The 20,583-nt window shown below is 37.8% G+C and overlaps 1 protein-coding gene across 1 annotated transcript in view; it reads right to left on the minus strand.

Moving 5' to 3' along the window:
* The window catches only part of LOC309620744 (uncharacterized protein), a 202,414-nt gene that overhangs the window by 94,271 nt on the left and 87,560 nt on the right, over nucleotides 1–20,583 (minus strand). The window contains exon 2 of the mRNA XM_082377616.1: nucleotides 3,541–3,615. Coding sequence (XP_082233742.1) covers nucleotides 3,541–3,615 — 75 coding nt within the window. The remainder of the gene's footprint in view (nucleotides 1–3,540; nucleotides 3,616–20,583) is intronic.

Below are 20,583 nucleotides of genomic sequence, written 5' to 3' on the forward strand. Positions count from 1 at the left end.
CCAAATTTCATTTGTTTCTAAGCAAGTGTCCTCCACTCCACATTATGTTAAATATTTCAGCTCAGCCTTTGTTCACACTGTTGCCCATTCTAGAAATACTCTTCCCTTATTTTGATCAGATCCTCCCCAAACTACAGACCCAGCTTAAGTCTTACTTTATCTATGATGTCATCTTTAACTATTTCATGTTTATCTCTTCTGTGTCTGAATTCCTTTGGCAGAGATAATATAATATATTATGGCATTCTTGAATTCCTTCATGCATCTGTCTTGCTTTCCTTAGCAGGAATATTGGCTCTTTGGGGCAAGGAGCATGTCTTAGTCTCCTTTGGTATAGTGCTGATGATTATTAGACTGATAAATCAACAGGGCTATTTTCTTCCTTATTTCTAATTTCTCATAAGTTGAAAAAAACTTAGATCCCCACAGCCTACTTTTGCCTATAAAAGAACTCTATAACTTGGTTTGTGAAAAAACCTAAAGATTGGTCAATATTACTCAAAATGATAGAGTTTTAAAAATTAATTTTTTAAACAACCAAATTGGAGTTTATTCGCAGTTAATCTAGCTGGCTGTCTTGCAATAGGTTAAAGAAACTGGGAGAAAGTAAATTTAAAATGGTTGACTTTTGAGGTTACTTATGAAGCATGGTTGAACAAAGCCCTAATAAATTAAACTTATTATCATTTTTTAATGATAGTAGAAATAATAAAACCCAAATTCCTGGTGATTAGATCCTTCTAGGATTAAAATCTATGTTGATGAGATTTGGACTCACATCATAGATTTAGTCCATTCATGCATTTAAGGGGATGTTTAAAAGGTTGAATAACTAGGCCTGGTTTGACCCAGAGAAGTGTGCGTAGACTCCACAGCTGACACAAGGAAGAGCTGGAGGGCAGAGTTGGAAAAAAGGCACAGTGTAGCTTAGAGCTTGTGTGAATTGCATACTGTATTTTCAGGATGGGCAAGAGGGAAAAAATAACAGCAATTCTCTTCTCTTATTTCTTTATTTTCAGGTTCATTTCTTATTCTAAGGGATCAGTTTCCTCTTAAGCATTTTGATATTTTTCTAACACAATGAACTGGTTAAGTTAACTGCATTTGAATTTTCCTACTATTGCTTTAAAACCACTATAATAAACTATGCTATTGACTATGTCAGAAGGCAGATGAGATCAGACATTTTATGGAGGTCTGGTTTGCTTCTTGCAATCACTCATTTCTATATTTTTTATATTAATGAGGGTAAAAAGTTGCATTCTTTCTTTGGTCTCTGTTTTGTCTTTCCCAGCTACCACAGAATGTGAACTATTCTATCAAAGTTCCTCTGAAAGAATGACCATCACCAAAAAATCTAGAAACAATAAATGCTGGAAAGGGTGTGGTGAAAAAGGAACCCTCCTGCACTGTTGGTGGGAATGTAAATTAATACAGCCACTATGGAGAACAGTATGGAGGTTCCTTAAAAAACTAAAAATAGAACTACCATATGACCCAGCAATCCCATTACTGGGCATATACCCTGAGAAAACCATAATTCAAAAAGAGTCATGTACCACAATGTTCATTGCAGCTCTATTTACAATAGTCAGGACATGGAAGCAACCTAAGTGTCCATCATCAGATGAATGGATAAAGAAGATGTGGCACATATATACAATGGAATATTACTCAGCCATAAAAGGAAACGAAATTGAGTTATTTGTAGTGAGGTGGATGGACCTAGAGTCCATCATACAGAGTGAAGTAAGTCAGAAAGAGAAAAACAAATACCGTATTGTAACACATATATATGGAATCTAAAAAAAAATAAAATAAAAAGGTCATGAAGAACCTAGGGGCAAGACGGGAATAAAGACACAGACCTACTAGAGAATGGACTTGAGGACACGGGGAGGGGGAAGGGTATGCTGGGACGAAGTGAGAGAGTGGCATGGACATATATACACTACCAAATGTAAAATAGATAGCTAGCGGGAAGCAGCTGCATAGCACAGGGAGATAGCTCGGTGCTTTGTGACCACCTAGAGGGGTGGGATAGGGAGGATGGGAGGGAGACGCTAGAGGGAGGGGATATGGGAATATATGTATATGTATAGCTGATTCACTTTGTTATAAAGCAGAAACTAACACACCATTGTAAAGCAATTATACTCCAATAAAGATGTTAAAAAAAAAAAGAAAAAAAAGAAAGTTCCTCTGGAAGCCTTTAACCCTCACTAGTCACTAGCCAATGCTTTAATGGGTCATCATTTTCTTATGGCCCAGCAGTAGCTAGTTACAAGAGTATTTGACTAGAAATGTTTCCCCAGTTTAATAAAACTTTCTAGTTTAAAAAAGAAAACATTTAGAAATGATGATCATACAGAAACTTGAACATGAATGTTCATAGCAGCATTATTCATAATACTCAAGAAATGGAAACAACCCAAATGTCCATCAATTGATGAACTGATAAACAAAATGTGGTATATCCACACAATGGAATATTACTTGGCATTAAAAGAATGAAGTACTGATAGATGCTACGACATGGATGAACCTTGAAAACATAATGCTAAGTGACAGAAGCCAGACACAAATGACACATATGAAATGTACAGAATAGACGAGTTAAAGAGAAAGTAGATTAGTGTTTGTCAGGACCTGACTACTAATAGGTAATGGGTATTCTTTCAGGGTGATGAAAGTATTCGAATGAAATTGGACTGATGGTTGCACAGCTCTGAATATAATTTTAAAAAACCCTTTGAATTGTACATTTTAAATTGGTGAATTTGTATAGTATGTAAATTATATCTCAATTAAAATAAAAAACTTAGGGACTTCCCTGGCGGTCCAGTGGTTAAGATTCCGTGCTTCCACTGCAGCGGGCCCGGGTTTGATCCCTGATCAGGGAACTAAGATCCCGCATGCTGTGAGGCGTGGCCAAAAAATATAAAAAATAATTATTAAAAAAAACCTCAGAAAACCCCCTATTGAGGACAGAGCTAGATCCCATTTCAAACACTGCTTTTGCATCAGAATCTCCAGTGGTGAGGATCTGGAATCTGCACTATGACAATTTCCTGGGTGATTGCTATGCACAACTAAAGTTTGAGGATCACTGAATTAAAAGATATAAACTTTGCACTGTCTTCATGAGATCTAACTGCAAATGTTTCCACTCAGGGAGAGGTTGTAACTACTCTCAAGTGAATAATATTCAACTTCTTTGGTTTTTTTTTTTTTTTTCTCTTGTTATTGTTGTTGTAGTTTGGGTATTTTAAGTTTTTGGTAAATGTTTCTTCAAGTATCTACTTTCAATTTTCAGATCAAGTTTCTTTTAGACCTCTGGGAGGAATGGTGAAAACACAGGAACCACTAATATTCTATTCCCTACTAAGTAAAGCCAGAGCTGTTATCACTCTCACTTTTGAAGGCATTAGTAAAAAAAAAAAAAAAAATCAAGTTTTTCTTCCTTCCACAGCTAAGGGGAGAAAAACAAGATTCAACATCATACAGCAAGTTAGAACTGTGAATGAAGTTAGAACTTACAATTCTATCTTGAGTGGCTTTTTATCAGTTGTCATCAAGATTTTAAATTGTACATCAGTCTGTGGTATCAGTTTTCTAAAAGACAAGCAAAGATAACCATATATCACATTCTACCTCTAGAAAGAAAAATCTCTTCTTCCTCTATCATTTTAGGAATTAAATCTCTCCCTCATATTATGCCTACCCAAAAAGAAGAACAAAAAACAAATTCTGTGTAATATTCAAAACAGTAGATCAATCAGTACTATTGGGTTTTGGGGGCTGAATGAATCCTTTGACTATCATTATGGAAAAATCCTTCTCTAGTCGGCAATTCTAGCTGATCTTGGTGATCTGATTACCAGAAGTAACTGAACAAATTGGATCAACATTTGACGGGTGGCTGACAATGGGCTAAATCTTAATAATCATATAGAATCAATTTAGGGAAGTATTTGGTAAAGAGAGTATGAAATTATAAATCTTGTATGTTTTACATTGATGGAGTTACTGTTATATTAGCTATCTAATAATTCATGGGGTAAAAATGTTAGGTCACTTCTTTATCGTAATTGTTTTCAAATAAAAATGATATCTGCAGAGCATAGTTTAGGAAGTTTTACTCATATATGAGAAAACCATTTACTATTTCCTGAAAATCTAAACTAAACACATGAAGTTTAAATGAACAAAGGATAGGGCTTAATGCAGTGTAATTACCTGAAGTTTGATTTTCACATATGAACAATTAGAAGCAGTTAATGTCTGTATAGTCAATAAAATTCAATAAATATTCATTGATAACCTCTGATGCCAGGAAGTATGCTAGATAGACATCATGCTATTAGATGAATAAGACATGGTTCCTGACCCTGAGGAGTTCAGTAGAGGAAGTAGGAAGCTTTACTTATTCATAAACTATATCTGTGATAATAGACTGTGGTTCTAGGTACTGAAAAAAATACCTGGAAATGAAATATTAGGTTAGGTGTTTGAACTTGGCAAAAAGAAAAGCTAAAAATTTTTCATAAAAGTCACAATGATATATAGGCCATGATAATAGCATAAAATTCCAAATGCTATGTGGTAAATAATGTTGATTCTTGAACGAGCTATTTCCTATAATTTTAATAGTCAGACATACAGCTTGGGACATGTCCTGTTACTCTTAGAGAGTTCTGCATATTTCCTGCATGTTCATGAGTTTAAATTTATAATCTTAGCACTTTGTTATTACAGTGCTTGACATTTAATTACTGAAGTCTTAAAAAAGAAAAAATAATGAAAATAGCAGCAAATGTTAAAAGTCCTCAATGTTCATATTTCAGTAATTCAAGAAATGTCTGCTGAAAAATAGGATTTATTGAGAGATTTTTTTATAGCCATGAGTCTACTGGAAATAACTTTTGTAGATCATGCTGTTCTTTGTGAATGGGATTTTAGATATGGGAGATAGTACTATCTTTCCTAGTAAGTCTAGCAGGCTGCAGACTGAAGTTTCTTTCACCAGCACTCTTTTTTCCTCTTCTTGCATCACAAAAAATTTTAGATCCTGATACTGGATTTAGGTGAATTTATAATTGCTCTCGTGTGCATTGCAAAAAGCAGTGTACTGGAAGCTCCTTTTCAGCTCTTCCTTGCTAGTAATAAAGAAGAAAAATTACAAGTAGGTTTTCCTAAACTGATTCAGAAACTCAATTTCAGAAACCAGTCATGGGATCAGGCCCTGTGCTGGGGAAAAACATACATTGGAGAGTACCACAAGTGCAATTTGAAATTGGTTTTAATTAAGGTGGCTAATGGAAATAATTTCCTTAAAATAAAACTACAAACTACATGGAAAGAAACAAGAAAAATATGTTACATGACAATATTTGTCACTTTGAAGCATAAAGTAAATCTTATAAATCTTCAGTTTCCTCCAAAATATTTTAGAATAATGACAACCTGACTAATTTTTGAAAACCAAAATTCTCTTCCCAGCTACTTGTCTACTTGTTGAAAAATGGACTATTTTTACAGCATTTTTAGGTTCACAGCAAAACTGAGCAGAAAGTACAGAGAGTTCCCATGTACCCCCTGCCTACACACACATAGCCTCCCCCACTGTCAACATCCTGCACCATTTGTTGCAGTCAATGAACCTACACTGACGCATCTTTATCACCCAAAGTCCATAGTTTATATTACTAGGATTTACTCTGGGTATTGAGAATTCTATGGGTTTTGACAAAGGTACGATGGCATGTATCCACCATTATAGTATCGTGCATAGCAGTTTCTCTGCCCTAAAAATCCTTTGTGTTCTACCTATTCATCCCTCCTTATCTACTTTTTAAAAGCTAAATTATTCCATATCTCTCTTTTTTTTTTTAATAATTATTGAGTTCAGGGCATTGTGTTTTTTTAAAGTTTTCCGATACGTCACCCTGTGTTCTAGCCTCCTCTTTTATTTATTTTTATAAATTTATTTATTTTATTTGTTCATTTTTGGCTGCGTTGGGTCTTCGTTGCTGCGCGCAGGCTCTCTCTAGCTGTGGCGAGCGGGGGCTACTCTTCGTTGTGGGCTTTTCATTGCGGTGGCTTCTCTGGTTGCGGAGCACGGGCTCTAGGTGTGTGGGCTTCAGTAGTTGTGGCACATGGGCCCAGTAGTTGTGGCTCACAGGCTCTAGAGTGCAGGCTCAGTAGTTGTGGTGCACAGGCATAGTTGCTCTGCGGCATGTGGGATCTTCCCAGACCAGGGCTCGAACCCGTGTCCCCTGCATTGGCAGGCAGATTCTCAACCACTGCGCCACCAGGGAAGCCCCCCATTGCCCATACTTCTGATTTTCAAACAGAAGTGTGGATTTACAGTCACCTGTTATTCTCCACAACCAGGACATGCCATCAAATTGGCTCTTTTGCATTACTTTCGTTATGTTTATTCCGATATCTTATTTGGCACAGACTAACAAATTGATACTTTGGGAACCACTCCAGGCTTTTTGTTGTACAAAAATTACCTCAGGAAAAAAAAATTACCTCAGAACAAAATGTATGAATTTCTTAGTGAATATATTTGTTGCATGGGAAAATGAGTCTCATTATTTTATATTCCCATGAACCACGCAATTCTTAATCCCAGAGCAAAGGAATGATACTCTGAGACACAAAAGAAACATGGGAAAATACGGAGGACACCAAGGATAGTGCTAATCTAACCAGCTTCACCTTCCAACTCTGATACTGCTTTCATTGCTTTCAAACAATATCCATGTTCAGACTTAGGACTACAACGTTTTTACTTAACCTCATTTATATTAGATTTATTTTACATCTGTACCTTCTTTCACCCTGAATGAACATTCCAGCAATATGGAAGGGGTGTGTAGGGTCCCAGCAGTGTTTATTAAGATGGGAGAAACTAGACTCTATTTAAATGACAGTGGGAATGAGCCAAAAGATCACAGGAAATTGAAGATAAAGGAGAAAAATAGATAATAGTGTAAGATTCCTAATAAAGTGGGAATAAGGACACTTCATCCATAATATCACTAGGCAAGAAGTAGGATATGGGTGCAGGAATCATGCAAAGTCTTTGTCATTTGGAGGACTCCCTTCCTTGGATTCTGTGGAAATGTAGATTTTTCCTTATTTTAATCTTGTCATGCCCATTTAATTGGCCATTTAGGCTTAGGAGGGAGCAGCACATGTTGGTTGTCTGCTGTGCCCGGCAGGGGCAGACTTAGGAATAGAACTGGCGTGGATTCCTAGGCTCATGTTCTTTCCACACACCATATTGTTATTGCTGAAAACAATGTTGCTTTAAAAAATTACTCTATTTATTTTTGATTGCAGATTAACAATTTTCTCTGTACTTCAGTACATTCTGACCAACTTGGAGAAAGTTCTACATATGAAATTAATCTGAGGCACTGGATCTTCCCTACTTAGGTGTCTAGAGGAGCCCTCCTCCTCCCACTGCCCCCTTATGTCCCTTTTGGAACCACTAAATCATAGGAAAATATAGAAGAAACCAAGAATAATGTGAATATAACCAGCTTCACCTCCCAATTTGGCACTGCTTTCCATGGGACGAGTGCCTTAAAATCATTTCCATTGTTCCTTGTTTTGTTTTGTTTTTTTGCCACACCGTGTGGCATGTGGGATCTTAGTTCCCTGACCAGGGATTGAACCCATGCCCCCTGCACTGGAAGCGCAGAGTCTTAACCACTGGACCGCCAGGGAAGTCCCCATGTTTCCTTGTTCACTGCTTGGAACTATGACTAAAGAAAGGGCAGTCTTTTCCTTTATTATAAACATTTTATATTTATAAATTTCCCATGAGCAAATTCGATAATAAGCTCATAGGGAGTATTTATAAATTCCTCATGAACTCAGTACTCCACAGTACCCATTGTTATCCTTATTTATCATTATTTCCGGGATGCGAGTCACCCGTTCAGGTGCTCAACTCTTTCATTGCTCAAATTATGATTTTTTTGTCTTTGACCTTCATAACTCCAGTCTGTTTAACAGGACCCCATAAACTCTTTATGGCCATTAACTTGCTATTTTTTTCTCTCATAATATTGGCTGAAAAGTTCTTGTGTGACATTTTCTGAGCCTATGTTCTACATGGACTGGCAAATTGGAAGCTAGCCTCCAATTACTGTTTTCTACTTTCTTAAACTTGAAGCACTAAAGCTCAGAAGTCACAGAATCCTTTACTGATCATGTCCAACCCTTCTTTCTCTGGTGACAACCTGCCTTCTCACTATAATTCCTGAGGGTCATGCCAAAGGTCCCCACCGGCAGACGTAATACTGTGAAGGGAGCCATGCAGTGAACAGGGAACTGGCACCAGAAATTTCTCGATGAGTCCTATAATTTCTTATTGAAAAACTCTCCAAACTCCACATGGTCCTTTCATTTTCTGATGTCTTTATTCCCATGAACCAATTTCTTTTATTATCATATTTCCCCAAAAACAATAGTCAAGAACTCTGGCTCTTCTTCCACCTTTCCATCCCCCACAACGACACTTCTCACTTGAGCCACCATATTTATAGCTTTATGCTTTCTTTCACCAATGTCGACTCCTACCTCTTAAGCATGCTCTTTATATATTTTGAATGCATGCTGCCTTTCTTCTGTTGCTCTTGCCAATATGATATCACACATCAGCTGCACCTGGTGTAACTTGCCATGGCTGGACATGACCAAAGGAGGCCCTAGTGAGGACAAAAATGGAAAACTCTTAGATCCTGTAGTACAGGCACAGAAAATCAGAGATTGCCCCAGTGCTGGCACAGCAAAGACTTTAAGGCCCCAGTGCCGAAATTGGGCCTGGGTGATATGACTTCCTGAATAGAGGAATTACTGCCTTCTATAGCAGTATGAGTTATCTCTGGGTGATGAATATGGGGGCAAGGAAGGTGTAAAATCCAGCAAGCTCAAAGTTCACTCCTCTCCTAACCTGGTGGGTGTTTCCCTCTGTGTGGGATGCCTAGTCTACAGAACTTAGGGCATGCCTCTGAGACATGCAAGGGAGACCGTGGGCAGAAAAGTCAACCGTGGTATCTTTAACTCATTTGTATACTTTGAGCTGCCGATCTACTTGGAGTGTAAGCCAAAGTAAACGTGATCTCGAATGTGACCCAGATTCCCTGATTTTTGCCTCTTGTAACTGGGAATCAATTGTTCCTTTTCATATTTCCACTGATCTGTAGACCTTATCGGCAGGCCTCTAGAATAACGCATAGAGGAAGGAGCTCTATGAGAGTCTGCCTCACTCCTCACTTCACATTCATTTCTCTTCCCCATCCCCTTTGTTGTAGTTTCTTTGACCATTGATCCTGGGCATGTGAATGTTCTGACACTGAGTAAAATCAGTTGTTCTTTGAAAGAACAATTTTTTTTTGAGCACCTACAATATGCCAGGTACTGTTTTTTTTTTAACTTTTTTTTTTTAATTTATTTTTGGCTGTGTTGGGTCTTCGTTTCTGCGCGAGGGCTTTCTCTAGTTGTGGCAAGCGGGGGCCACTCTTCATCGCGGTGTGTGGGCCTTTCACTGTCACGGCCTCTCTTGTTGCGGGGCACAGGCCCGAGACGCGCAGGCTCAGTAGTTGTGACTCACGGGCTTAGTTGCTCCGCGGCATGTGAGATCCTCCCAGACCAGGGCTCGAACCCGTGTCCCCTGCATTGGCAGACAGACTCTCAACCACTGCACCACCAGGGAAGCCCCCAGGTACTGTTTTGAGCCCTGGGGATGTAGAACTGAACAATAATGGTAAAAACCCTACCCTCCTGGAGTTGCCATTAGAAAGTATATTAGATGGTGAAAAGTGATATGGAGAAAATAACACAAGCAAGAAAGCGGAGTAAGGAGTGCTAAGGGGCTACTTTAAATTGGGTGATTAGGGAGAGGGCAGACAGAAGAAGCAAGAAGAACTACAATCCTGCAGCCTGTGGAAAAAAAACCACATTCACAGAAAGATAGACAAGATGAAAAGGCAGAGGGCTATGTACCAGATGAAGGAATAAGATAAAACCCCAGAAAAACAACTAAATGAAGTGGAGATAGGCAACCTTCCAGAAAAAGAATTCAGAATAATTATAGTGAAGATGATCCAGGACCTCGGAAAAAGAATGGAGGCAAAGATGGAGAAGATGCAAGAAATGTTCAACAAAGACCTAGAAGAATTAAAGGACAAACAGAGATGAACAATTCAATAACTGAAATGAAAACTACACTAGAAGGAATCAATAGCAGAATAACTGAGGCAGAAGAACGGATGAGTGACCTGGAAGACAGAATGGTGGAATTCACTGCTGTGGAACAGAATAAAGAAAAAAGAATGAAAAGAAATGAAGACAGCCTAAGAGACCTCTGGGACAACATTAAATGCAACAACATTTGCATTACAGGGGTCCCAGAAGGAGAAGAGACAGAGAAAGGACCAGAGAAAATATGTGAAGAGATTATAGTCGAAAACTTCGCTAACATGGGAAAGGAAATAGCCGCCCAAGTCCAGGAAGCACAGAGAGTCCCATACAGCATAAACCCAAGGAGAAACACACCGAGACACATAGTAATCAAATTGGCAAAAATTAAAGGCAAACAAAAATTATTGAAAGCAGCAAGGGAAAAACGACAAATAACATACAAGGGAACTCCCATAAGGTTAACAGCTGATTTCTCAGCAGAAACTCTACAAGCCAGAAGGGAGTGGCATGATATACTTAAAAGTGATGAAAGGGAAGAAACTACAACCAAGATTACTCTACCTAGCAAGGATCTCATTCAGATTTGATGGAGAAATCAAAAGCTTTACAGACAAGCAAAAGCTAAGAGAATTCAGCACCACCAAACCAGCTCTACAACAAATGCTAAAGGAACTTCTCTAAGTGGGAAACACAAGAGAAGAAAAGGACCTACAAAAACAAACCCAAAACAATTAAGAAAATGGTAATAAGAGCATACATATCAATAATTACCTTAAACATGAATGGATTAAATGCTCCAACCAAAAGACACAGGCTCACTGAATGGACACAAAAACAAGACCCATATATATGCTGTCTACAAGAGACCCACTTCAGACCTAGGGACACATACAGACTGAAAGTGAGGGGATGGAACAAGATATTCCATGCAAATGGAAATAAAGCTGGAGTAGCAATACTCATATCAGATAAAATAGACTTTAAAATAAAGAATGTTACAAGAGACAGGAAGGACACTACATAATGATCAAGGGATCAATCCAAGAAGAAGATATAACAATTATAAATATATATGCACCCAACATAGAAGCACCTTGATACATAAGGCAACTGCTAACAGCTCTAAAAGAGGAAATTGACAGTAACACAGTAATAGTGGGGGACTTAAACACCTCACACCAATGGAAAGATCATCCAAACAGATAATTAATAAGGAAACACAAGCGTTAAATGACACAATAGACCAGTTAGATTTAATTGATATTTATAGGACATTCCATCCAAAAACAGCAGATTACACTTTCTTCTCAAGTGCGTACGGAACATTGTCCAGGATAGATCACATCTTGGGTCACAAATCAAGCCTCAGTAAACTTAAGAAAATTGAAATCATATCAAGCATCTTTTCTGACCACAACGCTATGAGATTAGAAGTCAATTACAGGGAAAAACCATAAAAAACACAAACACAGAGAGGCTAAACAATACGTTACTAAATAACCAAGAGATCACTGAAGAAATCAAAGAGGAACTCAAAAAATACCTAGAGACAGATGACAATGAAAACACGACGATCCAAAACCCATGGGATGCAGCAAAAGCAGTTCTAAGAGGGAAGTTTATAGCTATACAAGCCTACCTAAAGAAACAAGAAAAATCTCAAGTAAACAATCTAACCTTACACCTAAAGGAACTAGAGAAAGAAGAACAAACAAAACCCAAAGTTAGCAGAAGGAAAGAAATCATGAAGGTCACGCAGAAATAAATGAAATAGAAACAAAGAAAACAATAGCAAAGATCAATAGAAGTAAAAGCTGGTTCTTTGAGAAGATAAACAAAATTGATAAAACATTAGCCAGACTCATCACGAAAAAGAGGGAGAGGACTCAAATCAATAAAATTAGAGATGAAAAAGGAGAAGTTACAACAGACACCACAGAAATACAAAGCATCCTAAGAGACTACTACAAGAAACTCTATGCCAATAAAATGGACAACCTGGAAGAAATGGACAAATTCTTAGAAAGGTATAACCTTCCAAGACTGAACCAGGAAGAAATAGAAAATATGAACAGACCAATCACAAGTAATGAAATTGAAACTGTGATTAAAAATCTTCCAACAAAAGTCCAGGACCAGATGGCTTCACAGGTGAATTCTATCAAACATTTAGAGAAGAGTTAACACCCCTCCTTCTCAAACTCTTCCAAAAAATTGCAGAGGAAGGAACACTCCCAAACTCATTCTATGAGGCCACCATCACCCTGATACCAAAACCAGACAAAGATACTACACAAAAGAAAATTACAGACCAATATCACTGATGAATATAGATGCAAAAATCCTCAACAAAATACTAGCAAACAGAATCCAACAACACATTAAAAGGATCATACACCATGATTAAGTGGGATTTATCCCAGGGATGCAAGGATTCTTCAATATATGCAAATCAATCAATGTGATACACCATATTAACAAATTGAAGAAGAAAAACCATAGGATCATCTCAATAGATGCAGAAAAAGCTTTTGACAAAATTCAACACCCATTTATGATAAAAACTCTCCAGAAAGTGGGCATAGAGGGAACCTACCTCGATAGAATAAAGGCCATATACAACAAACCCACAGCAAACATCATTCTCAATGGTGAAAAACTGAAACCATTCCCTCTAAGATCAGGAACAAGACAAGGATGTCCACTCTCACCACTAGTATTCAACATAGTTCTGGAAGTCCTAGCCACAGCAATCAGAGAAGACAAAGAAATAAAAGGAATACAAACTGGAAAAGAAGAAGTAAAACTGTCACTGTTTGCAAATGACATGATATTATACATAGATAATACTAAAGATGCCATTAGAAAATGACTAGAGCTAATCAATGAATTTGGTAAAGATGCAGGATACAAAATTAATACACAGAAATCTCTTGCATGCCTATACACTAACAAAGAAAAATCAGAAAGAGAAATTAAGGAAACAATCCCATTTACCACTGCACCAAAAAGAATAAAATACCTAGAAATAAACCTACCTAGGGAGACAAAAGACCTGTATGCAGAAAACTATAAGACACTGATGAAAGAAATTAAAGATGATACCAACAGATGGAGAGATATACCATGTTTTTGGATTGGAAGAATCAATATTTTGAAAATGAGTATACTACCCAAAGCAATCTACAGATTCATTGCAATCCGTATCAAATTACCAATGGCATTTTTTACGGAACTAGAACAAAAACTCTTAAAATTTCTATGGAGACACAAAAGACCCCAAATAGCCAAAGCAGTCTTGAGGGAAAAAAATGGAGCTGGAGGAATCAGACTCCCTGGCTTCAGACTGTACTACAAAGCTACAGTAATCAAGACAATATGGTACTGGCACAAAAACAGAAACATAGATCAATGGAACAAGATAGAAAGCCCAGAGATAAACCCACGCACCTATGGTCAACTAATCTATGACAAAGGAGGCAAAGATATACAATGGAGAAAAGACAGTCTCTTCAATAAGTGGTGCTGGGAAAACTGGACAGCTACATGTAAAAGAATAAAATTAGAACACTCCCTAACACCATACACAAAAATAAACTCAAAATGGATTAGGAACCTAAATGTAAGACCAGACACTATAAAACTCTTAGAAGAAAACATAGGAAGAACACTCTTTGACATAAATCACAGCAAGATGTTTTTCGATTCACCTCCTAGAGTAATGGAAATAAAAACAAATATAAACAAATGGGACCTAATGAAACTTCAAAGCTTTTGCACAGCAAAGGAAACCATAAACAAGACGAAAAGACAACCCTCAGAATGGGAGAAAATATTTGCAAACGAATCAACGGACAAAGGATTAATCTCCAAAATATATAAATAGCTCATGCAGCTCAATATTAAAAAAAAAACAACCCAATCCAAAAATGGGCAGAAGACCTAAATAGACATTTCTCCAAAGAAGACATACAGCTGGCCAAGAAGCACATGAAAATATGCTCAACATCACTAATTATTAGAGAAATGCAAATCAAAACTACAATTAGGTATCACCTCACACCGGTTAGAATGGGCATCATCAGAAAATCTACAAACAACAAATGCTGGAGAGGGTGTAGAGAAAAGGGAACCCTCTTGCACTGTTGGTGGGAATGTAAATTGATACAGCCACTATGGAGAACAGTATGGAGGTTCCTTAAAAAACTAGAAATAGAACTACCATATGACCCAGTAATCCCACTACTGGGCATATACCCAGAGAAAACCATAATTCAAAAAGACACATGCACTCCAATGTTCATTGCAGCACTATTTACAATAGCCAAGACATGGAAGCAACCTAAATGTCCATCAACAGAGGAATGGATAAAGAAGATGTGGTACATATATACAATGGAATATTACTCAGCCATGAAAAGGAACGGTATTGGGTCATTTTTTGAGACGTGGATGGATCTAGAGACTGTCATACAGAGTGAAGTAAGTCAGAAAGAGAAAAACAAGTATCGCCTACTAATGCATATATGTGGAACCTAGAAAAATGGTACAGATGAACTGGTTTGCAGGGCAGAAATTGAGACACAGACATAGAGAACAAACGTATGGACACCAAGGGGGAAGGTGGCGGGAGTGGTGGTGGTGGTGGTGGGATGAATTGTGAGATTGGGATTGACATGTATACACTAACATGTATAAAATGGATAACTAATAAGAACCTGCTGTTTAAAAAAATAAATAAAATAAAATTCAAAAAAAATTGGGTGATTAGGGAAAACATCACTGAAAAGGTGACATTTAAGGAAAGATCTGAAGGAAGTGAGGTTGTAAGTCACACAGTGTCCCAGGGAGGATAGTTTCAGGTGAACAGACCAGCAAGTGAACACTCCCTGAGTTGAAAGCAGGCTGAGGATGTTTAAATGACAGCAAAGTCAGTGTGTCTGTAAAGGAATGGGAAGAGGGCACCATGTAAGGCCAACATGCAGTTGCACAGTACCTTTTATATGCCCCACCATGGCTTGAAGAGAAAGTCGTGATTTGCTGGGGATCAAATAGCTTTTCTTCATTCACCTGTGGTAAATATCCTTCCTACCTCCTTCCATGAGCATTTTCTGCCATATCTCAAGGTCAAGTCTACTAGTCATCTTCTGGATGAGGCACACTGCTTGTCTTAAGTATGTTTCCTGCTAACTTTATGAAATCCACATTCATGAATGCCAATGAATGGCATCCAGTTTCTAACATCTCATCTCCATTTTAAAAACATGTTGTTATACACAATAATAAGAGCTATCATACGCTGAGTACCTGCCATGTGCTAGATACTTTACAGATGCTATATAATTTGATCACTCAACAACCCTGTGAAGCAAATGAGGATACTGAGTTCATTTTACAGTTGAGGATCCTGAGGCTTAGGGAGGACAAACACCTTGCTTAACATTATATAGCTACTAAATGGTAGAGTCAGGCTTTAAACCTAAGCTCCTTCTCCTTTCACCATACGTCAATGTTCAAAGCAGCACTATTCACAATAGGCAAACAGTGGAAATAATCCAAATTTCTATCAACAGATTAATGAATAAATAAAATGTGGTATATCCATACAGCAGAATATTATTCAGCCTTACAAAGGAATGATGTGCTAATACATGCTACACCATGAATTACCCTCCAAAACAATATGCTAAGTAAAAGCAGCCAGACACAGAAGGCCACATATCATATGATTCCATTTGTATGAAATGTCCAGAATAGGCAAATCCATAGAGGCAGAAAGCAGATTAGTAGTTGCCTGGAGCTAGGGGTATAAAAGCAGATTAACTGTACATGAGCATGAATTATTTTATTGGGATAATGAAAATATTCTAAAACTGGAAATATAGTGAGAGTTATATAACTTGATGACTTTACTAAAAAGTCATCACATGGTATGTAAATTATACCTCATGAAGCTGTTTTGTTTTTTTGTTTTTTTTGGGTTTTTTTTAAGAGGCAGGTCTGGCTTTCTAGAGCTTTACTAGTTTGGGAGAACTCAGTATATGATTCAAGTGAAGGGTACACTATCCAGGAACAAAAGTGGAGCATTCTGAGAGGTGGGAGGGAGAGAGAAAGAAGGTAGAGAAAGAGGCCAGACACCAGTGTTCCTCCCTCCCCACTCCATCTCACCAGCATAAGAGTGGAACCTGAGGGGGTAAGTGAAGGTTTGACAAACATTTTTCTAACCAAGTTTGGGGGAAAATTGAAAATAGGTGGAATTATGCCCAATTTGGTCTTTGGAACTCAGAGACACCACCTTTCTGTGCCCCCGCACTAACAAGGCGTGATGATAACAGAAAAGAAATGGATACATGACATATCTAGACAGAGGGAGAGTCATGTCTCCCTCAGCTCCTACCTGGCGTACACTGATCCAGAAGGTTCTACATGTTCCCAGTGGAGGACGTGGAAAATAGCTGAATGTTGAAAGCCAGCAGGTCTGCCATGGGGCCACTGCCATGAGGAGCAAAGTGAGCACATGGCAGAGATTGCAGGAAGACAGCCTCATCTAAGGGCTGGATGTAGGATGTGGCTGAGATTCAGAAGATCTGAAAGGCAGGCAGGGGGAGAAGTGGGACCAAGACAGCAGGGTGGTGAAAAACCCTGGGCCTACATGGGCTGCGACCATAGATGCTATATTGTTGGGGGTTGGTGGCGGGGGGGAGGGTTGAAACTCTGAAACACTGAGAATTGGGACTGCGTTAACCCACAAGATACCTTTTTTTTATTCCTTAATTCTTTTTTTTTTGTCTTTTTTTTTTTTTTTTGAAGTAGAGTTAATTTATAATGTTGTGTCAGCTTCAGGTACAGCAAGGTGATTCAGTTGTGTATACATATTCCTTTTCAGGTTCTTTTCCATTATAGATTATTATAAGACCTGGAATTTACTTCCCTGTGCTGTACAGTAGGTCCTTGGTGTTTATCTATTTTATATATAGTAGTGTGTATATGTTAATCCAAAATTCCTAATTTATCCCCATCCACCCCCCTGCCACCGCTATCTCCTTTGGTAACCATAAGTTTGTTTTGTATGTCTGTGAGTCTATTTGTTTTGTAAATAAGTTCATTTATATTATTTTTTTAGATGCCCCATATAAGTGATATCATATAATATTTGGGTTTGTCTGACTTACTTCACTCAGTAAGACTATCTCTAGGTCCATCCATGTTGCTGCAAATGGCATTATTTCATTCTTTTTTTTATGGCTGAGTAATATTCCATTGTATATATGTACCACATCTTCTTTATCCATATCTCTGTTGATGGACATTTAGGTTGCTTCCATGACCTGGCTATTGTATACAGTGCTGCAATGAACATTGGGCTGCATGTGTCTTTTTGACTTATGATTTTCTCTGGATATATGCCCAGGAGTGGGATTGCTGGATCATATGGTAGCTCTGTTTTTAGTTTTTTAAGGAACCTCCATACTGTTCTCCATAGTGGCTGTACCAGTTTACATTCCCACCAGCAGTGCAAGAGGGTTACTTTTTCTCCACACCCTTTCCAGCATTTATTATTTGCACAAGATACTATTTTTAATGGAAAGAGACTGAGTTTCCTTCATGGTTTGGTATAGTAATAAAACAAGTTGACTTAATCCCCAAATGAGCACAGTTGACCAAGGCCTGTACCTGGCTGCTTATTCACAGTGCTAGGAAGGGCTGTAGCAGAGTCTGGGGAATGAGATTAGGCTCTGCAGAGTTCTATGTGAGCCATCAACATTTTTGGCATTTGGGACTTGATCAGGATTTCCATACTGAAGCTAAAAGCAGGAAGAGCTGAGACTGGATTATACAGCTCTTAAACTTTGATTCTATTAACTACTAAAATAGATTTAAAAACCAAGTAGAAATGCTAAATGTCTGAATCTACTTCATACATGGAGATCTGGTTCCTTCTAATCCAGGGGTTCCTAATCCTGGGTCCATGGATGGGCTATAAGTAGCACATGAGTGCATTGAAGGTTGGGTGCAAAACTGAGAGGATATACATGTATGTGTGTGTTTCTGGATAGAGGTTTTGTAACTTTCATGAGTTTTCCAAACGGGGAGAAAAAAGGTTAACCACTCAGAGAGGACAGTTGAAGCTTGGGGAATGGATGAGACTATCCAGAGAAAGTGGGGACAGAGGAAAGTCCCAAGTGGAACACTAGAAAATCAACTAACTGTAAAGTATCAGACATTTTAACATAATGATTCTCATATCTTTGCCATATGAATTGCAGATAGTCTGAATTTCATGATGTGGTGGTCATCATTATAGACTACTGACCTGGGGCTTATGGATGTGCTTGAAGAGGTACATAAACTCTTGGAAATGGAGTGTGAAATTTTCTGTGTATATGAACATGAGCAGATTTCTTGGGAGAAGAGCTATAGCTTCCACAGAATTTTAGAGAGGGTCCTTGACCCCCAAAGTGTTATAAACCATTCACTTAAACTTCTGGCAAGGACAGTAATTCAGATTCCTTTCTATGTCAACTCCTATTCTCTCATCTTTATATAACTTCTCTCTCTCTGACAAAGCAGTGCAGAATATGCAGTCCAATCTGAATATGAGAGAGAAGAGAGCTCAAAGGGATGATTCCAAAGGGACTAATAACCCTTCTGAAGTGAGGTCTAGTAGGTCTGCTCAGCACCTGAGTCCTGAACCGCTATGCAGGAAGAAGACTGCTTGGGCAAAAGGGCCAGGGATAGGAAGGCTTGGGCTGACCACATAATTAGTATCAAATTTATATACGAGATGAGGTATTTCCTCTTTGATTGTATAAGACATTATAAATGAGGAAGGGCATTGCCAGAAGGAACACTTCATGGGCTATTTTTCATTATAAAGCAGGAAAGAGGAATTGACTGACCTGGTGGATTATTCAGAATTCTAAGCAATGATCTCATCCCATGGTAATTCAGTGAACAAGATTTAGACGGCACCTGTCTTCATTAGCAATATAAATGTTTCTTTAAAACACCATTTTGGAATTAAATACAAAATAAAACTAAGTTTCTTGACTTGCTGAACTACTAGGGATTGATTTTTACCTAGTGGAAGACACTTAGCCTTCATCATTCCTAAGAACCATTCATGAGCTCTGAGTTACTGTGTGATAAGCCTCCCCTTGCCAGTGCTTCTATCTTTCTTAAAAGAAGCTGTCCTTTGCATCAGTGGGAGGTCTCCAGGAACACACCAACTCTCTGATAGGACTGCTGCAGAATAATCTGGTTTTCAAATGGTGCATATTTAGTACTAAATACTTTTCATTTATTTGATGCTCATAATACATTTATGATATAGATATTATCTCCATTTTATCAGATGATGCAACAGTCTTAGAGATGATAAGCAAGTGGCCCATGTAAATTCTCATGCACTGTTGGTGGGAAAGTAAATTGGGATAGCCATTATGGAAAACAGTATAGAAGTTCCTCAAAAATTAAAAGAACAATCATATGATCCAGCTATCCTATTTCTGAGTATATATCCAAAGGAAATAAAATCACTATCTCAAAGAGATAATCTGCACTCTCATGTTCATTGCAGCATTATTCACAGTAGCCAAGACATAGAAACAACCTAAATGTCCATCGATGAATGAATGGACAACAAAAGTGTGGTATATATAGTGGAATGTTATTCAGCCTTTAAAAAGAAGGAAATCCTGCCATTTGCAACAACATGATAAACCTGGAGGACAGTATGCTAAGTGAAATAAGCCAGACAGAGAAAGACAAATATTGCATGATCTCACTTTTATGTAGAATCCAAGGGAGGAAAAAGCCTAACTCATACTAACAGAGTGTAGAATGGTGATTATCAGAGGTTGGGGAAAGGGAAGTCTTGGGAGTTATTGTTTAATAAGTGTAGAGTTTCAGTTTTGCAAGATGAAAAGTGTTCTAGAGATGGATGGTGGTGATGGTTGCATGACCATATAAATGTACTTAGTACTATGAAACTGTATACTTAAAGATGGTGAAGATAGTAAATTTTCTGTTATATATATTTTATCACAACAAAAAATTGGAAAAAAACTGAAAAACAGTGGCCCATAGTCATACATCTGTTTAAGAGGTGAAATCAATAATCGAAGTCAGATATGCCTGATAACAAAATCCATGTTCTTTCCGCAAAACCATACAACTATTATAATCAAACAATGTGACTGAATTTATTTATAAACATAACAGTCCTTTAAAGGAGTCATCTTGGCCAACTCTATTGCACTTATTATTTGAAAACTTTGTGGGACTTGTCTTCAGCAATGTCTTCACAGACTATGGATCATTGTTTTGATTCTTCTTAACAGCGGTAAATCTTAG

The sequence above is a fragment of the Balaenoptera borealis genome, assembly GCF_965194805.1.
Source record: "Balaenoptera borealis genome assembly, chromosome: X".
NCBI lineage: Eukaryota > Metazoa > Chordata > Mammalia > Artiodactyla > Balaenopteridae > Balaenoptera > Balaenoptera borealis.